The sequence below is a fragment of the Ammospiza nelsoni genome, chromosome 8 (assembly GCF_027579445.1).
Source record: "Ammospiza nelsoni isolate bAmmNel1 chromosome 8, bAmmNel1.pri, whole genome shotgun sequence".
NCBI classification, from domain to species: domain Eukaryota; kingdom Metazoa; phylum Chordata; class Aves; order Passeriformes; family Passerellidae; genus Ammospiza; species Ammospiza nelsoni.
This window is the reverse complement of record NC_080640.1, coordinates 29,478,261-29,499,879: the sequence shown is the minus strand read 5'-3', so window position 1 is coordinate 29,499,879 and position 21,619 is coordinate 29,478,261. Positions and strand designations below refer to the sequence as shown.

General features: G+C 40.8%; 1 protein-coding gene across 2 annotated transcripts in view; it reads right to left on the bottom strand.

Moving 5' to 3' along the window:
- The window catches only part of ARID5B (AT-rich interaction domain 5B), a 113,290-nt gene that overhangs the window by 9,429 nt on the left and 82,242 nt on the right, over positions 1–21,619 (bottom strand). For both annotated transcript variants that reach the window (XM_059477343.1, XM_059477342.1), the window contains 3 exons: positions 19,270–19,474; positions 16,875–16,927; positions 9,883–9,980 (listed from right to left, as the gene is read on the bottom strand). In XM_059477343.1, coding sequence (XP_059333326.1) covers positions 9,883–9,980; positions 16,875–16,927; positions 19,270–19,474 — 356 coding nt within the window. The remainder of the gene's footprint in view (positions 1–9,882; positions 9,981–16,874; positions 16,928–19,269; positions 19,475–21,619) is intronic.

Here is a 21,619-nt window from a genome sequence, read left to right as displayed (position 1 = left end):
CTAGGATTTTCCCCTCCTCGTTTCAAAGGAGTGCCGGCCGAGGTGGCTCTGGGGGGCGGCTGGCGAGGGGCCGGGCAGGAACGCGGGCTGCGAGACCCCAGGGAGCAGCACCGAGCCCAGCAACAGCAGCAATTGCCTCTTCACGTAGAGATTTCCGTCGGTTGCAATTTTCACTGAATGTTTTTTCAGTTATCCTGTCATGGTACAACACAATTACCCACAGGATATGATCTTATCATTTGATTATTAGAAGTTTTTATAGCACAGGAGTAATAAAGCTAATACAGCTCTCTCAACATGTAAGCAGCCGGCTCACATGCCATGAAAGCAGCCGGCTTAGCCAATTTAAGGTCAATATTGCCCAACACCGGAAGAATGCGATCTGCTGTTAGCCAAATAGTTTAGCAGAATGTGACATGTCTGAAACCAGCACAAGATATTTTTTTCTTGGTCAAATATTTGCAGTGCAGGTAAGATTTAATCAATCTTTGCGCAAGGAGAGGTAAAGACAACGTCCAAAAAACTGGATCCAGATACCTCAAATGTATCGCGTGTTGGAAACAGCAATTATGTTTTCAGTCGCTTTGAACTGTGGCTGTACTTCCCGACAGGGGGGGAAGTATAAAAGTATTCATAAAAAAGGAAAAGAGGGGGAATATTTTGTGGTCTAAAGAATATTTACTTGTAAAGCCTGAGAGAAGACCAAATAAAAGGGTCTTTATCATGATCAAGATTCCAATATTAACATTAATAAAATGTATTATTTATAAGTCAATTAACATAAATAGAATATGTAAGCACTAGTGTATTAAAAAAATCTTTCCACAGGCAGCAGATTTTTAGCAGCATGAGGTTTTTTTTTTTTCCTGGAATAATACAAGAATAACATTTTCCAGCCAAGAGCAGAAACAGTAGGGGAGTCTTTGCTATCACAGGGCTTCTTATTAAATTCAGTCACTGTGAAAAGCCAGTATTTTTCCTTTTTTTTTCTTTTTCTTTTTTTTTTTTAAATAAAGGCAACTTAAAATCAATACAAGTTAGATTAACAAATCAGTACTATACTAATCCTGATTTATTACAATCGGCAATATTAAGTTTAATCACGTATAAACTGCTATTAAAAAAAGATTTTCCTTTAGTAAGTCCTGAATTAAATAATGGTGCAGTGTACCGAGTTTTTAGATCTGCATCATCTGATATTATGAAAAATTCAATGTACTTCTCTGCAGCAGATGTCAGAGGTCAGCAAATCTATTACAGTAATGTAAGTAAGCTGGCTTTCTGCCAACCTTTTTTTAAAAAACACTGAAGCAGATAATTTTATATTTACAAATTCTAAAATCCTCCAGGGACTAAATCTCTTTCCCAACAAAAAGCAGAAACTTCACATTAGAGAAATGTATTTCACAGTATATCAAACATGTCTTCATCATTAGCATTTCATAAAAAGGAAAAAAAAAAGCCCTTAATCTTTATTAGTCAACATTTTTTTCCCAGCTACAGAACTAACAGTACAAGTTCTCATCTGAGCCAGTAACCACTACATGTATTGATTATGCAGAATGAATGACTTTTTTGGCCTGACTCTGCTTCACAGGACACATGAGAGCACATCTATTTATAGGCATGATAAAAAAAATAGTTACAATAATGCAAAGGATCTGACCAGCCCAGAAAGAGGAAGGAAATTAAACGTTAAGGCTGCCAGTTTCCTCTTTAATTCTCCCTACTGTGTATGGATATGACAGGGCTCTGGGCTGGGGAGGAACCATATGCCCAGGACACACAGGGTGATAGAGGGAAGGAGGCAACTCAGCACAACCCCTACAAAATTTTTTTTTTGTATCGCTGTTTCAGTGTTTGTTTTTGTTTTCTTTCTGGCAGAATAAAATATTTCAGCATGTCTCCCATTGAGATCATTGTACTTTCTCCAGGGATCCAAGCCCAACACAAAATAGGAGGCATTGGAGCCTCTCAGCCACAAGAATAATTTTGGAAGGCCTTAAATACCAAAGTCCACTCCTTGGGAGATGTTGCCCCATTCACATCCTTGGCCAGGTTAAGGAGGCTAATTGCAACAGAAATGAAAAATTATTTAAATTTGCTCCACCAAATGAATACAGCAACCAGTTTACCCGTGGAACTCACTGCCAATGGATATCTTGGGGCCAAGGGATTAGTGAGATTATGCAAGGATTAGATGCTAATGTAAATCATGAGAACATTAAGCTGTTAGAGCTTCAAAAATGCTGAAAAGGGACAGGCAATAGGCCTCTTTAGTGGTAGGAATTTGGATAACTCTTTTCTCCTGAGCACATAAGGCTATGGCGGCTCCAACTCCTTCCTCTGCAGGCACTACCAGAGCTGGGGGGCAAGACAACCAGTTTGTTCAGTCCAAGAGGGCACCCATCTGCTCCAGGATGTCCTCACAGCAGCTGGGCAGAGCTGCCCACAGCCCCTGCAGCCACAGGGTCTGAGTGCAGGGCTGGGACAGCCCCTGTGGTGAAAATGGGCCCCTATCAGTAACCTCAGTGAGAGAAACCTGATTCTTTTCCCCTAGAAAGTCAGTGGCAAAACATTCAGCAGTTTTAAGGGACCAGCAGGAATGTCTGAGCTCTGATCCCAAGAGAAGTCTTGTCTTTTTTACGCTGTTGCTTTTCAAAAGAATAAATCTTCGAGCACTGGTCCAGTGCAGGCAAGGGAAACAACGTTGAAGGGAAACCTTCAGTGACAATCAGTTGATGGGGATAACCAGGAGCAGGAGGCAGCTCTCCTGGGCACCAGTGACACATTCCCAGCGAAGAGGGGAGAGGAATAACCCAAACTTTAAGGTCTCAGCTTGTTTTCCAAAATGGGAATATAAAATACATTCAGGAACACAGACTTCATGTGTTCCTGAAGTCTGCTTTCCCTGGACTGCATTGTACAATGCAGGGGTTATGAAAGCAAGCCTCACGTGCTTTTGTGCAGAACACAATAGCAATGGCTTTATTTGCATTTGTCTGAAGTACAAAACTGGCATGTATTATATCAGCAAAGACAAAATATGCTGGAGTTCAATTTTCTTTCCAAAGAACTTTCCTTCCTTAAAGAAATGGCTCTTTCATCCTTTCAACAACAACTTTCCTCACAGCCCACTGGGAGTGCTGGTGGGTAATGAGAATGGCTTACTGCTGAAAGGTGGGAACAGCGCTGCTCTAAGAGAATTCAAAGACACTTCGTTTTAAGTAAACTGGAAATTAGTGACATTACAAACACAGCTGTTAATTTAACTGCACAGCCCAGCGAGGCAAGCTCAGGCACTCCTGATCCTAGGGCTCAGCAGGGGGAGATGAACAACTCCAGTCTTCTGCCTTTGGCACAGATTTACAGCATGGAAAAGAGTCAAAGGAAGGGTGGTGGACACAGAGCAGCTTTCCAAGATCACTGTACCAAAACCACTACAAGACTCTGTTTTGGCCATAGTCACCATTTCTGCATCTAAAGGCAGACATGCATTTTGTTTGGTAGGTCCATGAAGTCCCTGCAATGCTTGGTCCCTAGGCTCAGAACAAGCTTACAGATGCTATTTTGCATTGTCTGTGGGGTTCAGGTCTCCTGGCAGGACTCCAAAATCCTGCTGACCGTCCCTGGGAGTTCTGAATTACATCTGTATTGCAGAAAGCTGAACAAACCATGGGCATTCTCTTTCATGTTAACAGAATCCTAAAGTACAAGGTGGAGATTCCCAGCATTGCTGGGCAGTCTGAGGGACAAGATCTTGGTGCTTACTCACCAGTGCTGCTCCTGCAAAAGAGAATGGCACACGCCTCTCACTGTGCAGCACTCTCCTGGGGCTACTCAGCTCCCAGCAGGGAAAAGAGGCTTGTCAAGGAATGAGATTGCCATGGGTGACACTGACTTCAAGCTGGACTGCTGGCACCCCCAGGCTCTGGGCACCCAGTCAGTGCCAAGGCACACGTGCATGGCGGGCACGCCTGGCAAGGGCCTCTCTGCTTGGGTGACAATACCCCCAGCAGCACTGGGCAGCACTCAGCATGCCCCAGTTCTGCTGGGACAAACTCCTGGGTGAAAGGAAGGATGTAGGTGGGAAAACAATTCCCCACCAGGAGAGAGATCATCTGCTTGCAGGCACTTAAAGGCACTGCCCGACTGTCCAGCACTCTGCACTCAAGGACTCCTGCTGACTCTAGCAATGGCCACTAAAAGTTGCTGAGGCTGAAACCCCAGAAATTTTGAAAAAAAGTGCATGTTCTCAGATGTTTTAAAAGGACAGCTAGGGATCTGATTTAATGGTAAACAATTACATTCCTCTGTCATCTGATACTTTTTAAATTTTGGGGAGGGGGGAAGCTTTCTGAATTTTCAATAGTTCCTTTGTTAAAGCATCTGTTACATAATTGAAAAGATGTTTGTTCAGTGGTATGCTTGAGAGTACAGTTATTTAATCTTAATGATAAAGCCCTGAGGGCAGAAAATCATAAGTAGAAACCTCTTGTTATTTATCAAAAAGAAAAAAAACCCAAACCAAAACCCTAGGAAAATAAAGAGAGAACTGAGACACCTCATCTATCTTCAGGCTTAAATTTGTGCTTGATGGAAAACTATGGAGACAATTTGCAACTTGTGAAGTTTTCTGGGAGTCTGGGACCAGCTGAAGTGTGAGGGGGGCAGGGAAGTGGGGTGAAGACAAAAATAAAACAAGGAGAGAAAACTGTTGCTTGGCAAGTTTTTTTTGAGTCAAACAAAGAGCTAGTTGTAGTTTACAGCATGACATAACATTTGATTAATTTTTGCCTGGGGATGTTTTCACACTTAACAGTGTAAATCAAAACCTTCTATTAATTACAATGTGTATAAAAAGATAACCATAAGCAATTTCATGCAGATGCTACACTAGCCCCCTACTTTTTGTTCCCTCTAACGACTGGCTGTTATTTCCTGCAAAATTCCACTGAAATGCTTACACGTTATGAAAGTTATCCAAACCCTTTAGAAAACCAAACAGCATTTGCATGGAACACAGGGCTCTCCTGCATATTGAATTACTGCACAATATCCTCCGGGTAGACAGACTTTATGGTTGTTAAAGGGAAACTGTGTAAGGGACCTATTTTGACCTGCCTTGTGTTTGTGATCATATATAATTTTTATGTGATAGATTTAGAACGAAAAATGGCAGAATAGGCTCTGAACTTTACAACACACTGTATCTCCTGAAGTTAGCCCCCTGGCAGATGTGCAAGTACCCAGGGGCCACACTCATAGTCAGAATAAAACCCTCTGCAGGTCATTGTCCAAAGTGTGGGCACAACCACCTGCCACCCCATTGTGAAGAAACACAACCCATCTCACCTGTCTCCTCCTCAAGTTCCAGGTGGCTGTATCTCTGCAGAATACTTTCCCACTCAGCTGCCTCAATTTAGTAAGAGCACAAGGTCTAATAAATCCCTCTCCAGCTGTGTCTGCCCAGGACAGACTGGTTTTTGAAATGCTAGTAACTTGTGAGGGCCAGCACAGGAGACATGCTGCTGAAGAGCAGGACTTGGGCCATGGGGCTCTCTAGGTCCATCTTTGCTGGAGATCCCAAGGGAGCCCAGCCTCCTGCAGCACCCAAAGAGGCCAGGAAGCCACAGGTCTGTGGTACCCTGCAGCTGCCTGCCATGATGCTTCCCAACACGTCTGTCCACCAGAGAAGCCAAGGAGAGCTACTGCATACCCTGCACAGCACAAACCCCTCATGTGTGTTTGTGTTTGTGCACAGCCTGTGCATGGGACTTGCTCTGGAGGAAACCAAGATGAATCACAGCCAGACTTGGAGACAGAAAAAGGCCCCAACAGGTAATTACGAATATTTCTGTTTTGTTCAATGTATTTTATTGGGAACTTTTTATACCTTGCCAACAAGCAGGCTGGGGTTTTTGGTTTGGTTCTTTTTTGGGGGGGAAGGGGGGAGCAGTGGTGTAGTGTTTACAAAAAATCCCCGACAACAACGTCATCAGCACTGCAGAAAACAGCCTACTGCTCACACCAGAAAGTCAAAGCTGCCGATCATGTGTTTTGTGTAAAAGCGAAAAGAAACCTCAAACCCTGCATGTGAAAACCACATCTGCATTATTAGGGGAAGACAGCATGGGGCAGAGTGCTTCGCAGAAAAGGAGCCGTTTCTGAGGGTTTCTCGATAAGCAAGATAGAGATGCAGGGTACTGACAAGGGCTCTGAGAGGTTCAAGGGAACACTGCAGGCTGAATCAGCTACACCAACCACACACCTCTGCCTCTCTGTGATGGTGAAAGATCATTAGAGGAACATTAATGAAGACAGTAACGACCAAAACAACAACACCTTATAAGCTCTGTACGGTCCAAGTCGTGCACAGAGCAACAGTCCCATGATGGGAAAACATTAATGCTTTTTATATTGGTAATCATCTGTAACATGAGCAATTAAGTACAGTACTAATGGACTATAGCCAAGAGCCTGGTACTAATATTAAAAACTGACAGAGATGAATAGGTTTGGAAGGAAAACTAGGCTGACAAAGACATTTTTATGAAGTGCTTGGGCCTATTTGGAATAACCCAATCAGAGGCAGGTCTAGACCGGCCATGCCTACAGTGACAATAACGTATTCATTGGCATTATATGATGCCTGCTATGCTTTAAATAAAAACACTCATTGCTTCTACTCAGAAAACTGCACTTTCATTATTATACCCATTAATAAAACAGAAGTTTTCTAACGAATATATAATATAACACTTACTGAAACACTGGCAGCCTTGCCTTATTTTAAAATGAAAACAGTTACTGGAAACAGGAACTGTATTAATGATAAATGAATCAGCTGAAAATGCACACAAAACCTTTCTTTCCCTTTTACCAGGGAAACAAAGAAAACACCGCCCCAACTGAAGCACTCTACCTCCCTATAGCACACCAGCAGCTACCACCACAAACCCTGCTCCAAACAGCAGGGTGCAGAGCAACACATTGCCCAAAACCTTAAAATCTGGCTTTGTTCCAGCTTTTGCCATCCACTGTACCATGAATCTGCAGCCACATGGTAGCTTTGCAGAGGTTATAAACACCTTTACAGAAAGCAGTATTTCTTCATTGGATTTGGTAGACAGAGAGATAATTTTGCCCTCTCCAGTGCTCGTATTTTGTGTTTGGGTTTTGTTGGTTGGTTGGTTGTTGTTAATGGGTTTTTTTTTTCCCCTCTCCCTCTTTTCAGCCTTTGAAATTGTGTGTGAAACTCCACCTTGCAAAGGAGAACAGGAGAGGGCAGGAAGAAGGGATGGCAATGCCTGAATTGGGACACGTACCATGGCACTCCTCAGCATCCCAAGGATGTCACTGAAAGGTGGCTGCCACCTGAACAGTCTTGATATGCTGAAGCTGATGCACACAGCCAGAAGCTCCTCCTGGGAGAGAGCTGGTTAAAACAACATGGATGCCCTTGAGATCCAGTTGTAGAGATGAATGGCAAGGTTAAGTCAAACAGCAGCAGGGCCAGTGAAGTCTGGGAACTGCCTCCAGTAAGCAAGGAAGGGCCAATGGGATTCAGAAAGGAAAAATCAGGAGATTTACTCAGCATTTGCTTTCCAGATAATTCAATTTCCAGTTTAGCTGTACAGTTTCAAGTTTGAAAATGTATGTGTGTCCTGAATCATGAGCGTGTGTATTCCTGCACTACAGTTCTAGTTTTGGATTAAATGTCATCTGAGCACTTTGCCTATAAATGAGCATTACATTTACAGGTGCTGTAGTTAGAATTACCAGCTGAAACAAACCATGACAATTTCATTTACTTTTTTTCAAGTCTGAGGCTTCATACAGCTTTCCTGTAGTGAAAGGAAAAAGAGCATCTAACACTAGAAAAGTAGAGACTGGATGAGTTACTGAGGTTTTTTTGTATACGTGTTTTGGTTTTTCAGAAGGGATTTAGTGAAGAACATTTTAGGTAAGCTCAGGGCTAACCTGAAAGTCCTGAAAGATTTTTTGCTCCAAATGCCATCTTTTGATAGCCTGCCAGGGATGTGGAAAATTAGGTGCTGCCTCATATCAGACTTTATACAGAACTATATGATAGACTGGCATCCATGAACTCAGATTTGAGTTCTTCAGTGTATTAAGACCAATCTAACCATAAACTAGAAGACACTTTCCTCAGACCAGACCAAGTCAAGCAGAACTGCTTTTGGGTAGCCTGGAAAGGCTTTTCAATTTGGAAGGCATCAGGACTCTTCAGGTTTTCCAGACAGCACAATGGGTTTTGTGGCACTTCAGAACATTCCCAAGTAACTGCTGAGTCAGTCACACACAAATCTCTGTGCATGGGAGTGCAATGCAAAGCTTTTACACATAAAAAACACCCAAATCACTAGCAATGAACATAGTCAGGAAAGCAGAAGAGAGAGAAAGGGGTTCATGGAGTATTTGTGAATGGCTCATTTAGTTTTCCCCAACTACAAGAGATGTGCTCTCTCAGTGACTCCAGGGCTTCAGCAAGGCTCCCTCTGCAACCCAAACCCACAGAGACCTAATGCTCATGTGTGCCTGGGTCTCCTCTGTCAAATAACATCCCCCACAGAACATCTGGCAAGGGAAAAGCCACACTGCCAGTTGGAAACCCATCAGCTGGCTTGGGTGCAAGAGGAAGCTGAGACTCTCAAGACTATAATGATGGGGGTGGAAGAGCTGAATATCCACAATCTGATGAGTCAATAAAACAATCTATAACATTTGTCTGCAACATGAAGGCAGGGAAAAACCCCATCTGACGTGCACAGCAACTCACTCACTTCCCTCTGCTGCTTGGCTCAAACTCCAGAAAGCTTCTAACATTTTATAATGGCAATCATTACATGCAACTCCTCTGTGCACCCAAGGCCTTCTGCTGGAGATGTCCCCTGTAAATGAGCATGATCAAATGCCCCACCCTCCATGAGGATGGCAGTATGTCTCTTTGAGAGGCTGACACATCTGGCACTAAGATAAGGAGAGAAAGTGCCCACTGAACACACCTTCTGCACGGGCAAGTACAATCTCTTCCTGAGTCCAGCAAATGACTTGCTTATGCCCAGGAACAAGAGACTGAATTTTACTTATCTGAGCCGAAAATTGCTGAGTTTTACTCACATTTGCTTGTCTAAGAGGGGAAAAAAAAAAAAAAACCAACAAGAAAAAAAGAAGAAAAAAAAAGAAAAAAGAAAATAAAAAGCCCCAACAGTTGTTTCTAAAAACCAAATCAAAACAACATTCCAGCTCCAGTATTTTATTCAATGTGTTCTGGCTTCACAAGCCCTGGAAGTTATTATCTACATGGGAAGAATAAGAATTCAACAGTTCTGACCAGCAACAATGGCTGCAGAGAAAGAGTGTTTGGCAGCAGCTCGCAGGCAGGGAGGAGGGAAGGAATGCCATGAAGAAGAGGAATGCAACGCTCGGCATGACCTACAACACTAACAGCACCCTGCACTATGGGCTACCCCATTATTTTGATCAAAACCACAATCTGCTTAATTGTTATTCCTAAAAAATGATAGAAGACAAGTGTTTTCATCAATTAGCTGCTGTTTCTTATTTTTCCTCGAGTATGTTTTTCTCAATTTTTCAGCTTCTTTAACTGAAAAGCTGTTGCAAAAATTAAGATCTATACCAAAGAAAAATCAGATGCTTTTTTTATTTACTTAGTCACTGGAGACAGACACTCTGGTTTAAATCACAATGGATTATCTGACTAAACTGTTGGGGAGCTATTTACTAAATCTTAAGACGACTCTCTCTCCTTTTCTCTAATTCCTTATAAAATGCTTTGAAGGCTTTCCAAATTAATTTTTTCATTATTAAACAAGCATTTCAGATTTGTTATCTTACCTTTCATAATGTCTGCGAGTACATGTAGCAGCACTTGTGCTTCCAGGGTTACCACCTAATTCATCATAAATATGTTTCCATTGTCGACGGGCTGTTATCTGTAAAAATGGCAATGGAAAATTTAATCTTGCATCTTTACAGATTCTACAGCATTTGACTTCACAACAACAAATGCACATATGACACTTTCAGAACAGCATGTACTATGAGCACTATAAAAGCCCCTACAGAATATACAGAGTACACAGAGCTTTGGGTGTATTTTTTTTTTTTGGTAAGTTAACACTATGTCTATTTTCTTTCTCTCTAAAATGGAGTGATCTAACTGATTCATTATCAAGTCACAAGCAATACAGATTCACAAAAGAATCTCAATCAATACAGGGTCATTAACTATCAGAAGTTATGCAGACAAATCCCACAGTGAATTATGAAAATGAAGCTCAAACCATATTCAGCACAAATAATGATTACATAGTTATTTTAACTGAATTAGAGAAAATAAATCTGCTGCAAAACCCAAATCCACCACAGAATTCTGTAAATCCACAAAAGCATAGTCCGTAACTATATATGTTACAGGCTGTTTATTTTTATCCATTTATATCTGTAAAATATACAGATCAAATAGTACTGAAATCTTAACGTACTCCAATGTTAATATTTGAGCTGTGTACTTTATTGGACCGTGCTGATGAAAATAAACATCTTGTAACATATTGAATTGCATACCATGGTTCTGGGGTTTTTTTGTACAGAAATTAGGATTACACGGAATAACAGATGGAAGACCTGGCAAAAGGATTGTTTCTGAATACCACTTCATTATTTTATATATTATGCTATATTTAAAACAGGAAGAGAAACAGGAATAGGACAAGCACAACAGATCACCCTTGTTTGCCTGCAGCTCATAAAGAAAGCCAGTAGAAAACTGGTGGGGGCAATTTGGGGAGAATTTTGTCATTTGCTGTGGAATGCCATGGATTTTAATATATTCAGCCCTGGAGGCTTCTTTGGAGTTACCCACAGAGCAGTCAATGGCATTTACTGAGGAGCTAAAAGCAGCAATCAGAAGAGAACAAATATTACAACTTGCAATCTGAGGCCTGTAACTTTAATCTAAACAAGAAGAGATAGCTACCATCATTAAATATTACAGGGTAAGAGATATTTCTGTTTCGCTCAATAGAAAGGGAAAATCCTTCCTTTGCAGAAATTATTCACTAAAGCCAAAAGCATGGTTGGAGTCTTATCACTTGATAACGTTACAATTTCTTCAAATTTAATGTTTGCAGAGTTCTCCAAAAAACAGCAGTAGCTTTAATTCACTATTAGCACTTAAGCACAGTTTACACCTATAGATACTTTGGGGAAAAAAAAAAAAAAAAAAGGTGTTTCATCTTGAACCTTACATAAAGCTAAATGAACTGACTTCATTCACTAATTTTATTTCCTGTCTTTCATAATAAACCCAAAAACTACCAGCACAAGGATTCAAGCAATTCAAGGATAAATTCCACACAAGTAAGTTGTTTAAATACAAATCAAACACTTATCTGATGATAAGGTTCATACTAAGTCTGTTTTGTTTCAGTTCTTATGCTGTCCCTTCCCCAGGCTACCCACCCTTATTATTATTACTACTAAAGTGCTTGAAAAACCAGAGTCCTACTGAGCCATAAAGAACATCACATCCTGAGAATATGAATGGATGCTCCTTATGCCACCCAAAAAGTCAAATGAGAGTTGGACCAGGTATCCTGCTGTGGAGGAATGCCTGGATGGGAAGCTACCTCTGGTCCTGCCTCTCACACTCCACCATTCCTCAGGACAGACAGGACAGAGGTGTGGCCAGCCAGCCCTTGCCTTCTTGGAGCTCCCAAAAATTCACAGATCCCTTGAGGACTCCTGCAAGCAAACCTCTGACAGGATCACAGATGGGGGAAGGAAGGTGCACAAAGCTGCTCTGGGGTCTGTGCTCTGGCCCTCTGACAAGCACAACCTCACTGGGCTTGCAAGGCTGTCCAGGACCTGAAACCTTGGCTAACAACAGTGATGCTGAGCAGAAACTTGAAATTAAACCAAGGATTAGTTAGCAGGAGGACTACTGTAAGTCCCCCTTATAATCATCTTGATGTGACTGAGAAGCACAGTTTCCATTTTCAAAAGGAGAGCTTCAGAGCCTTAGTCTCATTTATCATGCGCTGACTCAAGAGCTGATACTCAAGCTGGAACACTAGTAAACATAACTAAGGGGAAAAGTGAATCCCTTTGAAGTCCATGGATCATTTTTTTGTGTCTCTTTCTTCTAAGCTACTTAGAATAATAGTATTTTCACAAACATTTGCCCAGTTCTATCCAATTCTACATCTGCAATGGACCAGAGCTCCTTGGCAATTAACTAAGTTGTGCCCTCCCACAGAGGGAGTTTAAATTTGACATTCCCTGAAACAATTATTATTCTAACAAAGCCTGGGGTTGAGTTTTGCCCTGCTCTGGAAAGTTTATTTTTTATGCTTAATAAACTTCAAAGGACTAAAGGAACTGATTAATTACATCCTTAAACAATCTGAACAAAATGCTTCACTGAGGAAAGTGAACTCTTGTCATGCAGGACTGCTCAAGCTGGATATTCCTACTGACCATGTGCAAACTGAGGGCCTTTCTCATACAAGTTCTTGCCAGCACCTTTGAAAACCTGTGTGAAATCTTCCCCAACCAAGAGAAATACAAGTTAAGCAAAGAGACTGGCCTGTCTAGGGATGTAAGAGAAGATCTGATCTGGTTCCTATAAGTACAGTATTATGCAGTGAGTGGTAGTAAAAAAAAAAACCAAAAACAACCACATATAAAGGCTTATCTTATAGGTAAGAATAGATCTTATCTATTAAAGCAGAAGGCTGTTTACAAACATGCTTTTAATGGTGTCTTCTACTTTGAGAAATCTTAAGGTCTTCTGCACTGCAATCCTACCTCCCAGCTCCCTTCCTTGTGAAAGGCTTCTTGCTTATTTCCTGCTGCAAACATAACGGGGGATTTTCTGGTCATGGTACATGATGTTCACAGCTCTCTTCAGAGCTCTGGGAATTAGTTCTGTATGAAACAAACCCAGTTAGCTTTGCATTCCACTGATACACCAGTTTCATCGGGCCTGCCCAGACACAGGACTGATGTATGCGTCAATCACTAATTTTTAAAAATTAAAGCACTTCATTGTTGCTTCCAGGAGGCAGCAGCTAAATGGGATCCCACTGACCTTTGGCTGCTACATACTGAAGGTTAAGCTCCACCTAATTTTCTTTTTATCCTTTATCTTTCTAAGACATCTCCAGGTAGAGTCCATTCAGCAGCACAGCCTTCTGCAAACATGCCAAGGCACTCCTTTTATGTTGGCTCAAAAGGAAAAAATGCTACTTCATAATTTGCCAAGGACAACTCTTTAGGAAAGTCCTGGAAGTTTCCCATCTATGAACTTCTGCACCTTTTACTCACTTGACTTAGGGTGACTGAGAAAATTCCAGGCAATGGCTGTCAAATGCCACTGCAGCTGAGCCCCCTACAACATGGCATTGTCTCATATTTCATCCAGTGATTTGGGGACATTTTAAATCATTCATACTGTGAAGGTCTGCTATAGAGAGTGCTTTCCAATGCACTCTCCTATTATTAGTAACAAAGATGCTCTCATCTCACATATCTTTGTTTAGGAGAAATATGATTCCACCAACTACAAAGAGACAGCTTCATCTGTTAAAGTCTTAAACCAGTTTGTATGGATTGCTGTTTTTATTAAGCCTTGTTCAACAACAACTACAAGGGAGTGTGGTATTACACAGTTGTAGATGACAACTAACTAAGAATTAGTAATAAAATGGAGGAGAAATGACACTCTTAAGGATTTGAAATGGAGAGCACTTAAATATGACACACGATCATGACTTGACACCATTAGATATCCTGTATGTATATCCCATATACAAAGGTAATGCTCTCTGTCAAGCCTCACTGGATCCATTCCCCCAGGGGGAAAGTCAGATGGCTGAGAAAGTTCCCTGCATCTCAAATCCAATTCCTGCCTGTTCTCAGTCACTTTTAGATCCTTAACTGACAGGACAGGACTCAAAAATATCACAAAAATCTTCCGTGAATCTGTGCAGAAGCTGAAAAACACCACAAATGATCCATGCTTGTTTCTCAATAATGTTTTTTAGACTGCATCAAAACACGTATATATGAACAAAGTGAACAACGCAGTGGATAAAATTAAAAATGGGTAGACTATAACTGTTCTGCCAAATAAAAGGTTGTAAAGTTTGCAACTGCTTTAACTGAGAAGGTTTCTATGCTGCTTAAAAAATTGTCATCTGACTACTTTAAGTTTCCACATGTCATTTTAAGCAATCTTTCATCTGTTTCCTGCTCATAAAATGGCTGTCACATGTTGAAGTCAAATATCTACTTTTAAATATAATTTTCTTTACAATACTTCCAAGAGAAAAGACCTATTTCTATCTCAATGCTCAAACCAGAAACCTGTGAAATTTTAAAACCAATTAAACATGATGAAGCCCTTGTAATGGTTTGCTCAAGACAGATGGAAGGGGCCATAGAGATAAATGCATATTACACAGGGCAGGTTTGACAAAGCCATTGCACTCCACAACTTCTCCTCATCAATAGATGGTGGCACTGTGTATGAGAGTGCTGGATTCTGCTCAACATTGAATTAAAGCACTCACTTGAAATTTCTGCATCTAAGTAGACCTGCCTAAGATCCTAGAACTGATAACTGAGGTCCATGTCACCCCTACCATCCACTGACTTGTGAAAAATGAAACAAATAAAACACAAAAGCTTCTCAGCAGGGTTTGCCATTATAAACTATATACAAACTAATGCAGTTGGCAAACTCAATGCATATCAACTGGCCATAAAATAATAAATCCCAGAGTGTGCACAGGTCAAAGTATTGCAACAGCTATCAATATGATACTCAGGAAATTTAAATCAAAGGCAGATCCATATCGAGGATGAGACTGTTAACAGAAGAGAATGAGGTCAGGAAACCTCATGCTCCATATACAACTTAAATTGCATCACAACAGTCCTCCCAACTTCGGCTTGCCTGCAAAGAGCACAGATGCCACTCACATCATAGAAACAGGACAGGCCCATCATTTTAGACACAGTCACTCTCCAAAGAAAGCTGGGCTCATGGCAATGTCAGAGGGTGTGAGCTGTGCTTGCCTTGCCATTTACTGAACAGGGAGCAATTGCTTAGTTTACTCTCTATGAAGAATAAGCACTGCTGGTACAGTTTCATTCAAGGTGACAAATGCCCCTAAACAACAGAGAAGACCTGTCACTGAGAAAAGGACAGGAGCTTTGAGAGAAGTGTGGACTGAAGCTACTCTGGCTGACATCCTCATGTATGTGATCCTTCCTCTCTGATCCTGTCACCTTTCTCAAATCTGGCTCTGTGGCCTTGTGGTCACAAATTCACAATCCTGTTCTTGCTCTCCCTCAGGTATAGAGGCTCACCTGCCCCAGCTCGTCTAAATCCATCCCTCTCCCTCTGGCACTAAAACTCAGGCCTCTCCACCAAGCCACCACTTTGGCTTCCCTGCTTCTGTACTCAGTCCCCTCAAGCAAACCTGAAACATTGCTGTCAAAATTGCTCGCCTCCCTGAGCACTCTGAACATGTCACTCTCCCTTCAATCTCCCTCCTGGCCTTCCCTGGTACTCTGGATCAAGTTCAAGATTTCAGCCCTCATTTTCGTTGCACTTTACAACTGGAGCAATTACTGCTCATAATTGCTGTAACGATCTATCTATGGTAGCTATTCATTCATACATACCCATGAGCACGCCTACACACACCCCTGTACATAAGCATGGTATGTGCTGATTAATGAAAGATAGAGCAACAGTAAAAGCCAAATCAAGCACATATTTTTTTAAAGAATGTTAGATTTCACGTTTTACAAAATCCCAGGCACACCCATGCTAACCAGCCCAGGCTGCTGATGTACAGAGCAATGTGCTTTATTGCAAGGAAGGAAAACAGTGAGTTCTGCATTTTGGTTCAAATGACTTTCAGTTTCTTGATAGTGCATTTCTTCTTGTCATTTCTCTACAGAACAGATATGTCCCAGATTACTTCATAAACAAAGCAAAAATAATTTCTTTCATCTAACTGTGGCAGGAACTGAACAACTTAATCTGATCATTGTGTGCAAAGAAAATATTTCCAGTGACGACATCTTCCTATGTCAATTGTTTTTTTATTACAGATGTCATCTCGATGTGCCATATTAATGCGGCTCTTTCTTCTCATTTCAAGATTTTAATCTGAGTTTGTTGCTCTAATATTTTATTGGTTCAAAATACATGCTGTAACATCCGTGGCCATCAAATTTTCCTGTGAGCTAAAAATAAACTGCTCTTGTCAGATATGGTTAGCTGATAAAAAGTGTCAGAGACTTTTCTGAATTACTTTGATAACTTCCTGTTTATGTGATACTGACCCTTGTCTAATAAAGATCTTTTACACTTGGAATAAGAGAAGATTCTGCAGCATACTATTCCTTAATGGACAATGCTGATTACTTTTGAAAGCCTTTAATACATTTCCCATATTAGACATGAACAGATGTCAGGGATGTTGCCAAGTGAAATTTCTTTTATGCAATCTTGGCTTGTTGTACAATAATAGCCCTTTCTCAACATGGGAAAAAATTACAGACCTAACTAATTTCCTTGACAGAGAAGAGTTACATATGTTTTCCACTTGGAGTTTTTACGACAAGTTTACAATTTTGCCAGATCTGGAACTAATTGGGACCATTTCCAAAAATGGCCCAATAAACCCACAATGAGTACAGCTAGTCTAAAATGCAGCAAATGATTGTTTGCTTTCACATTTTTTTTTCTAACAGGGAAAAGTTAGATTGCACAATTATTTCATTTAAGTTACTTAAACACTTACTGTTTCATATCCTCCCAGTTTTTGAGCAGCTTGAAACATAGTCCAAAGGTTAACTGTTAGAGGGACAATAAGTATTTAGATAAGCATTGCATTAGCCAACATATTTCAAAGAAATGTAAATTAAACAGTTTTAAAAAAAGAAAAATAGAGAAAAAAAAGCTCACAGTCCCTGAAAAAGCTCCTGTGAAACATTTTCCAAAGAGGTATTTACATAATCTGAAGAGTAAATATTAGCCCATACTATATATATTTTTAATTACATATAAGAGAACACACTTAGAAATTCCTTAACAGGACTGGAAAAATACACTGAGACAAAGGTAATGGGCTCATTTGACTTTGCTGATAAGAAACACGGTATAATGACTATAGCATGTTTTCATAACTTTGATAATCAAAATTACTCACTGGGAAGAATGTTACTTTTAATTATTTGTTTAATACCGGTTTCATTAGCAAGCAAGCAAGCCCCACACACTGGCTCACAGAGCAGGCCTATTGATTAGACAATATGCAATATTTACTGCAGCTCAGATAATGGGCTCCATAATCAATGAACAATAAGCTGCGTTCTAGCGGGCCTGCGTGAATGAACCCAGATGGAGCACGAATGAGCATTACTGGAATAATTGTGCTGTGGCTGGTTGTGCCTTGCCTGTGCCTGTGGGGTCAGGGCACAGAGGCAACTCAATTCAAAAGATGTGTTGGGAGAGAGTTGTTATTTCCTGCAGAACTACTCTCCTCTCACGTGCTTTTCATCCTGGCCCCCTGTCCCATGGGGTCACTGCTTGCTGGTGTCTATTTTATTTAATTTAATTTTAATTTAAATTTTTATTTTAGCTAATTTAATTGTTAGAAGAAAAATCCATGTCAGTCCTATCAAAGGTGTGTGCACAATTCCACCAACAGTGATTCCCCACAGACACACTACAAATACTTGAGGTCAGCAGTAACGCTGCAGACTATGGAGAATGGGATCTCCTTCTCCATGGGGGGATGCTCTGCTGTACTGTATGTTCTGCCTTTTCCCAACAACCTATTTATATTGGCAATGTTTGCACAAGCCTTGCTGGACAAATACAGAGCCCCATCCTGCAAACATTTCTGCTCTTCTCAGCATACTTTTGGTATTTAAGTACTTGCCAGATCAGGTCCCTCCTCATAATGAATGTCAGGCAAGTTTCAATGTATTTCAGCTAAATGTTAGCAGCAGGCCCTACCCCCAGTGGGCAACTTTAGAAATAATATTTTAGCTTGTCTTTTGAGCCCACCCTGTCTCCATGCTTGATGGAATGCAGAATAATATGGGGGGGTGGGGGAGAAATAAAAAATTTCTTCAACACAAAATGTTCTGAAAGCCTCATTGAACCTTGTACAGCTTCAAAGCTATCAAGAGCTTTGCTTAGGCCTTGATTTAATCTGAATCAATGCATAATGCAACGAAGCTGTTCATAGTACATTAATTTTACTCCCATTTCAAGCAGCCAGTTTTCAGACAAACACTGTAATCATTCTGAGTTATATAAGTTTATAATGGCTGCTGGAGGCCTGTTGCAATCAGTGCCAATTGCTATTAGGTATGTAAATTGTTATGTAAAACATACAGGTTTGACATTCTTCATCAAAATAACACATGGTTTTAATCTAGGAGATAAATTAGAGTAAATAATATTTCAATACATGGCGTTTTCCCTTTAAGGAAATAAAGCATCATTCAATCTATAGATAAGGAGGAGAAATTCCCCCATTTACAGCTTTTGTTGGAAACTGTGAAAGGTCTACATTGTGCTGCAATATTTATGCAAAATTCAGTTTCAACTGTATCTTCTCCACATACAATAATTTACAGATTGTGGCACTACAAACTGTACATGGCAAAGCAATTCTCAAGACTGCATTCTGTATTAAGCAGATACAGTCTGGTTTTATTCTCCAAAGTCAGTAATTTATTAACTAGAAACACATTTTGGGGCTTAAAAATATGATCCCTTTTGTGCCTTTCTTGACCACCTTTAAATGTCTTCCTTTATTATTTGTCCTTTCATAAAGAACATCTGGGCACAATAAAGATACGTCATATTATTAACTCAGAAGAAAGGCATTACAGACACTGCAGATTTACAAAACAGAAAACTAGAGAGTTTTCAACATGCCTATTTCTAGTCATAATCAGCGGATTTAAACCTATAAATATCCGGCAGCAACTACCCCAGAAGGAAGAGATGCAAATCTAGGCATAAGACAGTGAAATGCCTGGACTGGAAAATGTGTAGAGATAAACATGGTCCCTCCCCATCCATAAGGCTTTAAAATAGGCTTTGTGTGCAATTGCTTTCTCCAGAGAAGCCAAACCATTCTAAAATGTCAACAAAAAAGTGAGAAAAAGGATACTTACTCTGCTTAAAACCTAAATAGGGTATTCGTTCAATTGGTGTTTTCCTTTCTTTCATATATTTATAAAGAGCCACAAGGAAAGCCTGCTCATCAGCTCTGCATTCTTCACCTATGGCAATCTTTGATTTATCCTCACTTGAGCCTTTCTTACAGTTGCTGTTGTTACTCTTGGGTTTGGGCAAAGCTGACTTAGCCTCACATTTTACCTGGGAAAAGAAAAGATGTCATATCAGATCTGGGTAATCTTTAATTTTCACTTAAGGAACAAATACCCTCTCCTAGCAGAATGGATTGTTTAAAAAAATGAAGGCCAAACCATGCGACTGTATTTGAGGGGAAACAAAGGAAGCTATTTATAGAGCTAAAATGTCTTGTTCTGAATCTTAGTCACAACATTTTTAAACAGCCACATCTTTAAATCATTATAACTCACTGGTAATGCTCTCCAGATCTGCATTTTTATGACTATACATTGCTATGTCACAGCTTCTATCTCTCACATACACTTGCCATTAGCAAGTCTAATAATAACCCTTGTTCCAGGATTGACACTGAGCATTGTCAACTCCTGTAGACAACCCTTGGAGCTGAGGGTGCTCAGCCCCTTCCAGGAATGCTCAGCAGCCAGCTCTGAAATGACACATTCTTCTCTCCTTTGGCCCACCAAAATAGATGCAAACCATGGCAAGCTTTATCCAGGCAGAGCCCCCAGCACAGAGTGGAGGTTCTGCTGTAGCATGGACTCAGGTCAAGTCTATTTGAGCATCCTAAGCATTTAGCAGAGGGGAGAGGCTGGTAGCTGGACACTTTCCTGGTAGACACTGGCATCCCCAATGCCCGTGAGTCCCAGAGCTCCAGGTGTCCCACTGGACTGCCCAGCAGATGTGTGCCAGTCAGGAAATCAATAAATTGGAACCACTTCACCTCTCCTCAGTATTCATACATGAGGAAAAATACCCAGTGAGGCTGGTTTAATTCTGCACTCCCTCTTGAAGATAATCCTCTCACTGAATGAAGCAAATTACAAATCGAGTGTTCACTTAAGAACCTGATGTTTAAAAGCTGTACATCACCAAGACATTGGGACCATGGGATCAATAAATTTCCAATGGAATACTGGAAGTTCTCTGATACAAGATAGTGGAGATGGTTACATGTATTTCGGATTTGCACTGTCCCATCAATGCTTCTGAGTGCTGTCAGGAGCCTTCCAGTAATTCCAGTAGTTCCAGCCCATCCAAGACAGGTCCTTTTGTGCTCCCAGAGGGAGCAGGGAGGCTCTAAGAGCCATCACTTGGTATTTTAGGAGGATACCAGAGGAGAGTGGGGCATCCTGCTGTGCAGGAAGGCAGGAGTTCTTGCTCAAGCAACCCATGGACCCTCCTTCAGAACTGTCACTTCTAAACCAGCTGCTTTCTGGATATTGTGGACAATTTGGAAGCAACTGCTATGAAGAGCATTATGTAAGTGCTTGTAAACAAATATCACTGGAAAGACCACAACCACAATATGCTTATATTATCTTAATAAAAGATACTCTGGCATTTCAGGCTCAGGGAAAGCAAAATCTTTAAACTGCTCCAGGTATTAACTTTGCAGAGAGTACTGAGTTCAGGTGATCTGCTCCAGAGTTTTCCACAGATGCTGGACAAAGCAATGGTACCTCCTAAGCAGAGTGGACAAGTGGTCACAGTTTTCCATGGCAACTGATGTTGCTGAAAAACCTCCAATATTGGCTACTGCAGGGTACAGGCTCACTCCTCCCAGGCAATGCAGCAGGGACTGGGAAATGGGCTTCCTGTGGGGTTTTTCTTGATCACTTGCTGCTGAAGTATGTCCAGTGTACTGCTTGATACTCTCCAATTGCACAGTTCAAAGAGATGCTGTCTTCCTACAGCACAAGACACCGTCCTTTGTGTTTTAGATTAATAGATATGCTTGTTGATTAAACTTTCGTGAAGATCATTGGTTTCATCCAAAGCTCAGAGGAGCTGAACTGTTTTTTTTCCTATTAAATGAACTTTGGACTTCCTCATCCACTTTTCAGGTCAGCACTGTAATTCCTTGACTTTTTGTACTTTGGCATCTCACAAAAATTATTTAGCAGCTTCCAAAGTTTAGATTACACTGTCATACGTTTCAGTGCTTCACCAAAGACTGGGTTAACACTCTCAAAAGGAATGCATGACTTCAGTAATTCTAGGACTTTTAATTGGAGCTGCAAATTTGGAACAAATTCACTGGACCTGGGAACAATATTTCAGTTTTCTCACCCACTTGCTTGGATTGTTTTCCAAACCAGACAATTCAGAACTATGTTTACAAAGACAACCTGGGCATGAACTCTAAGT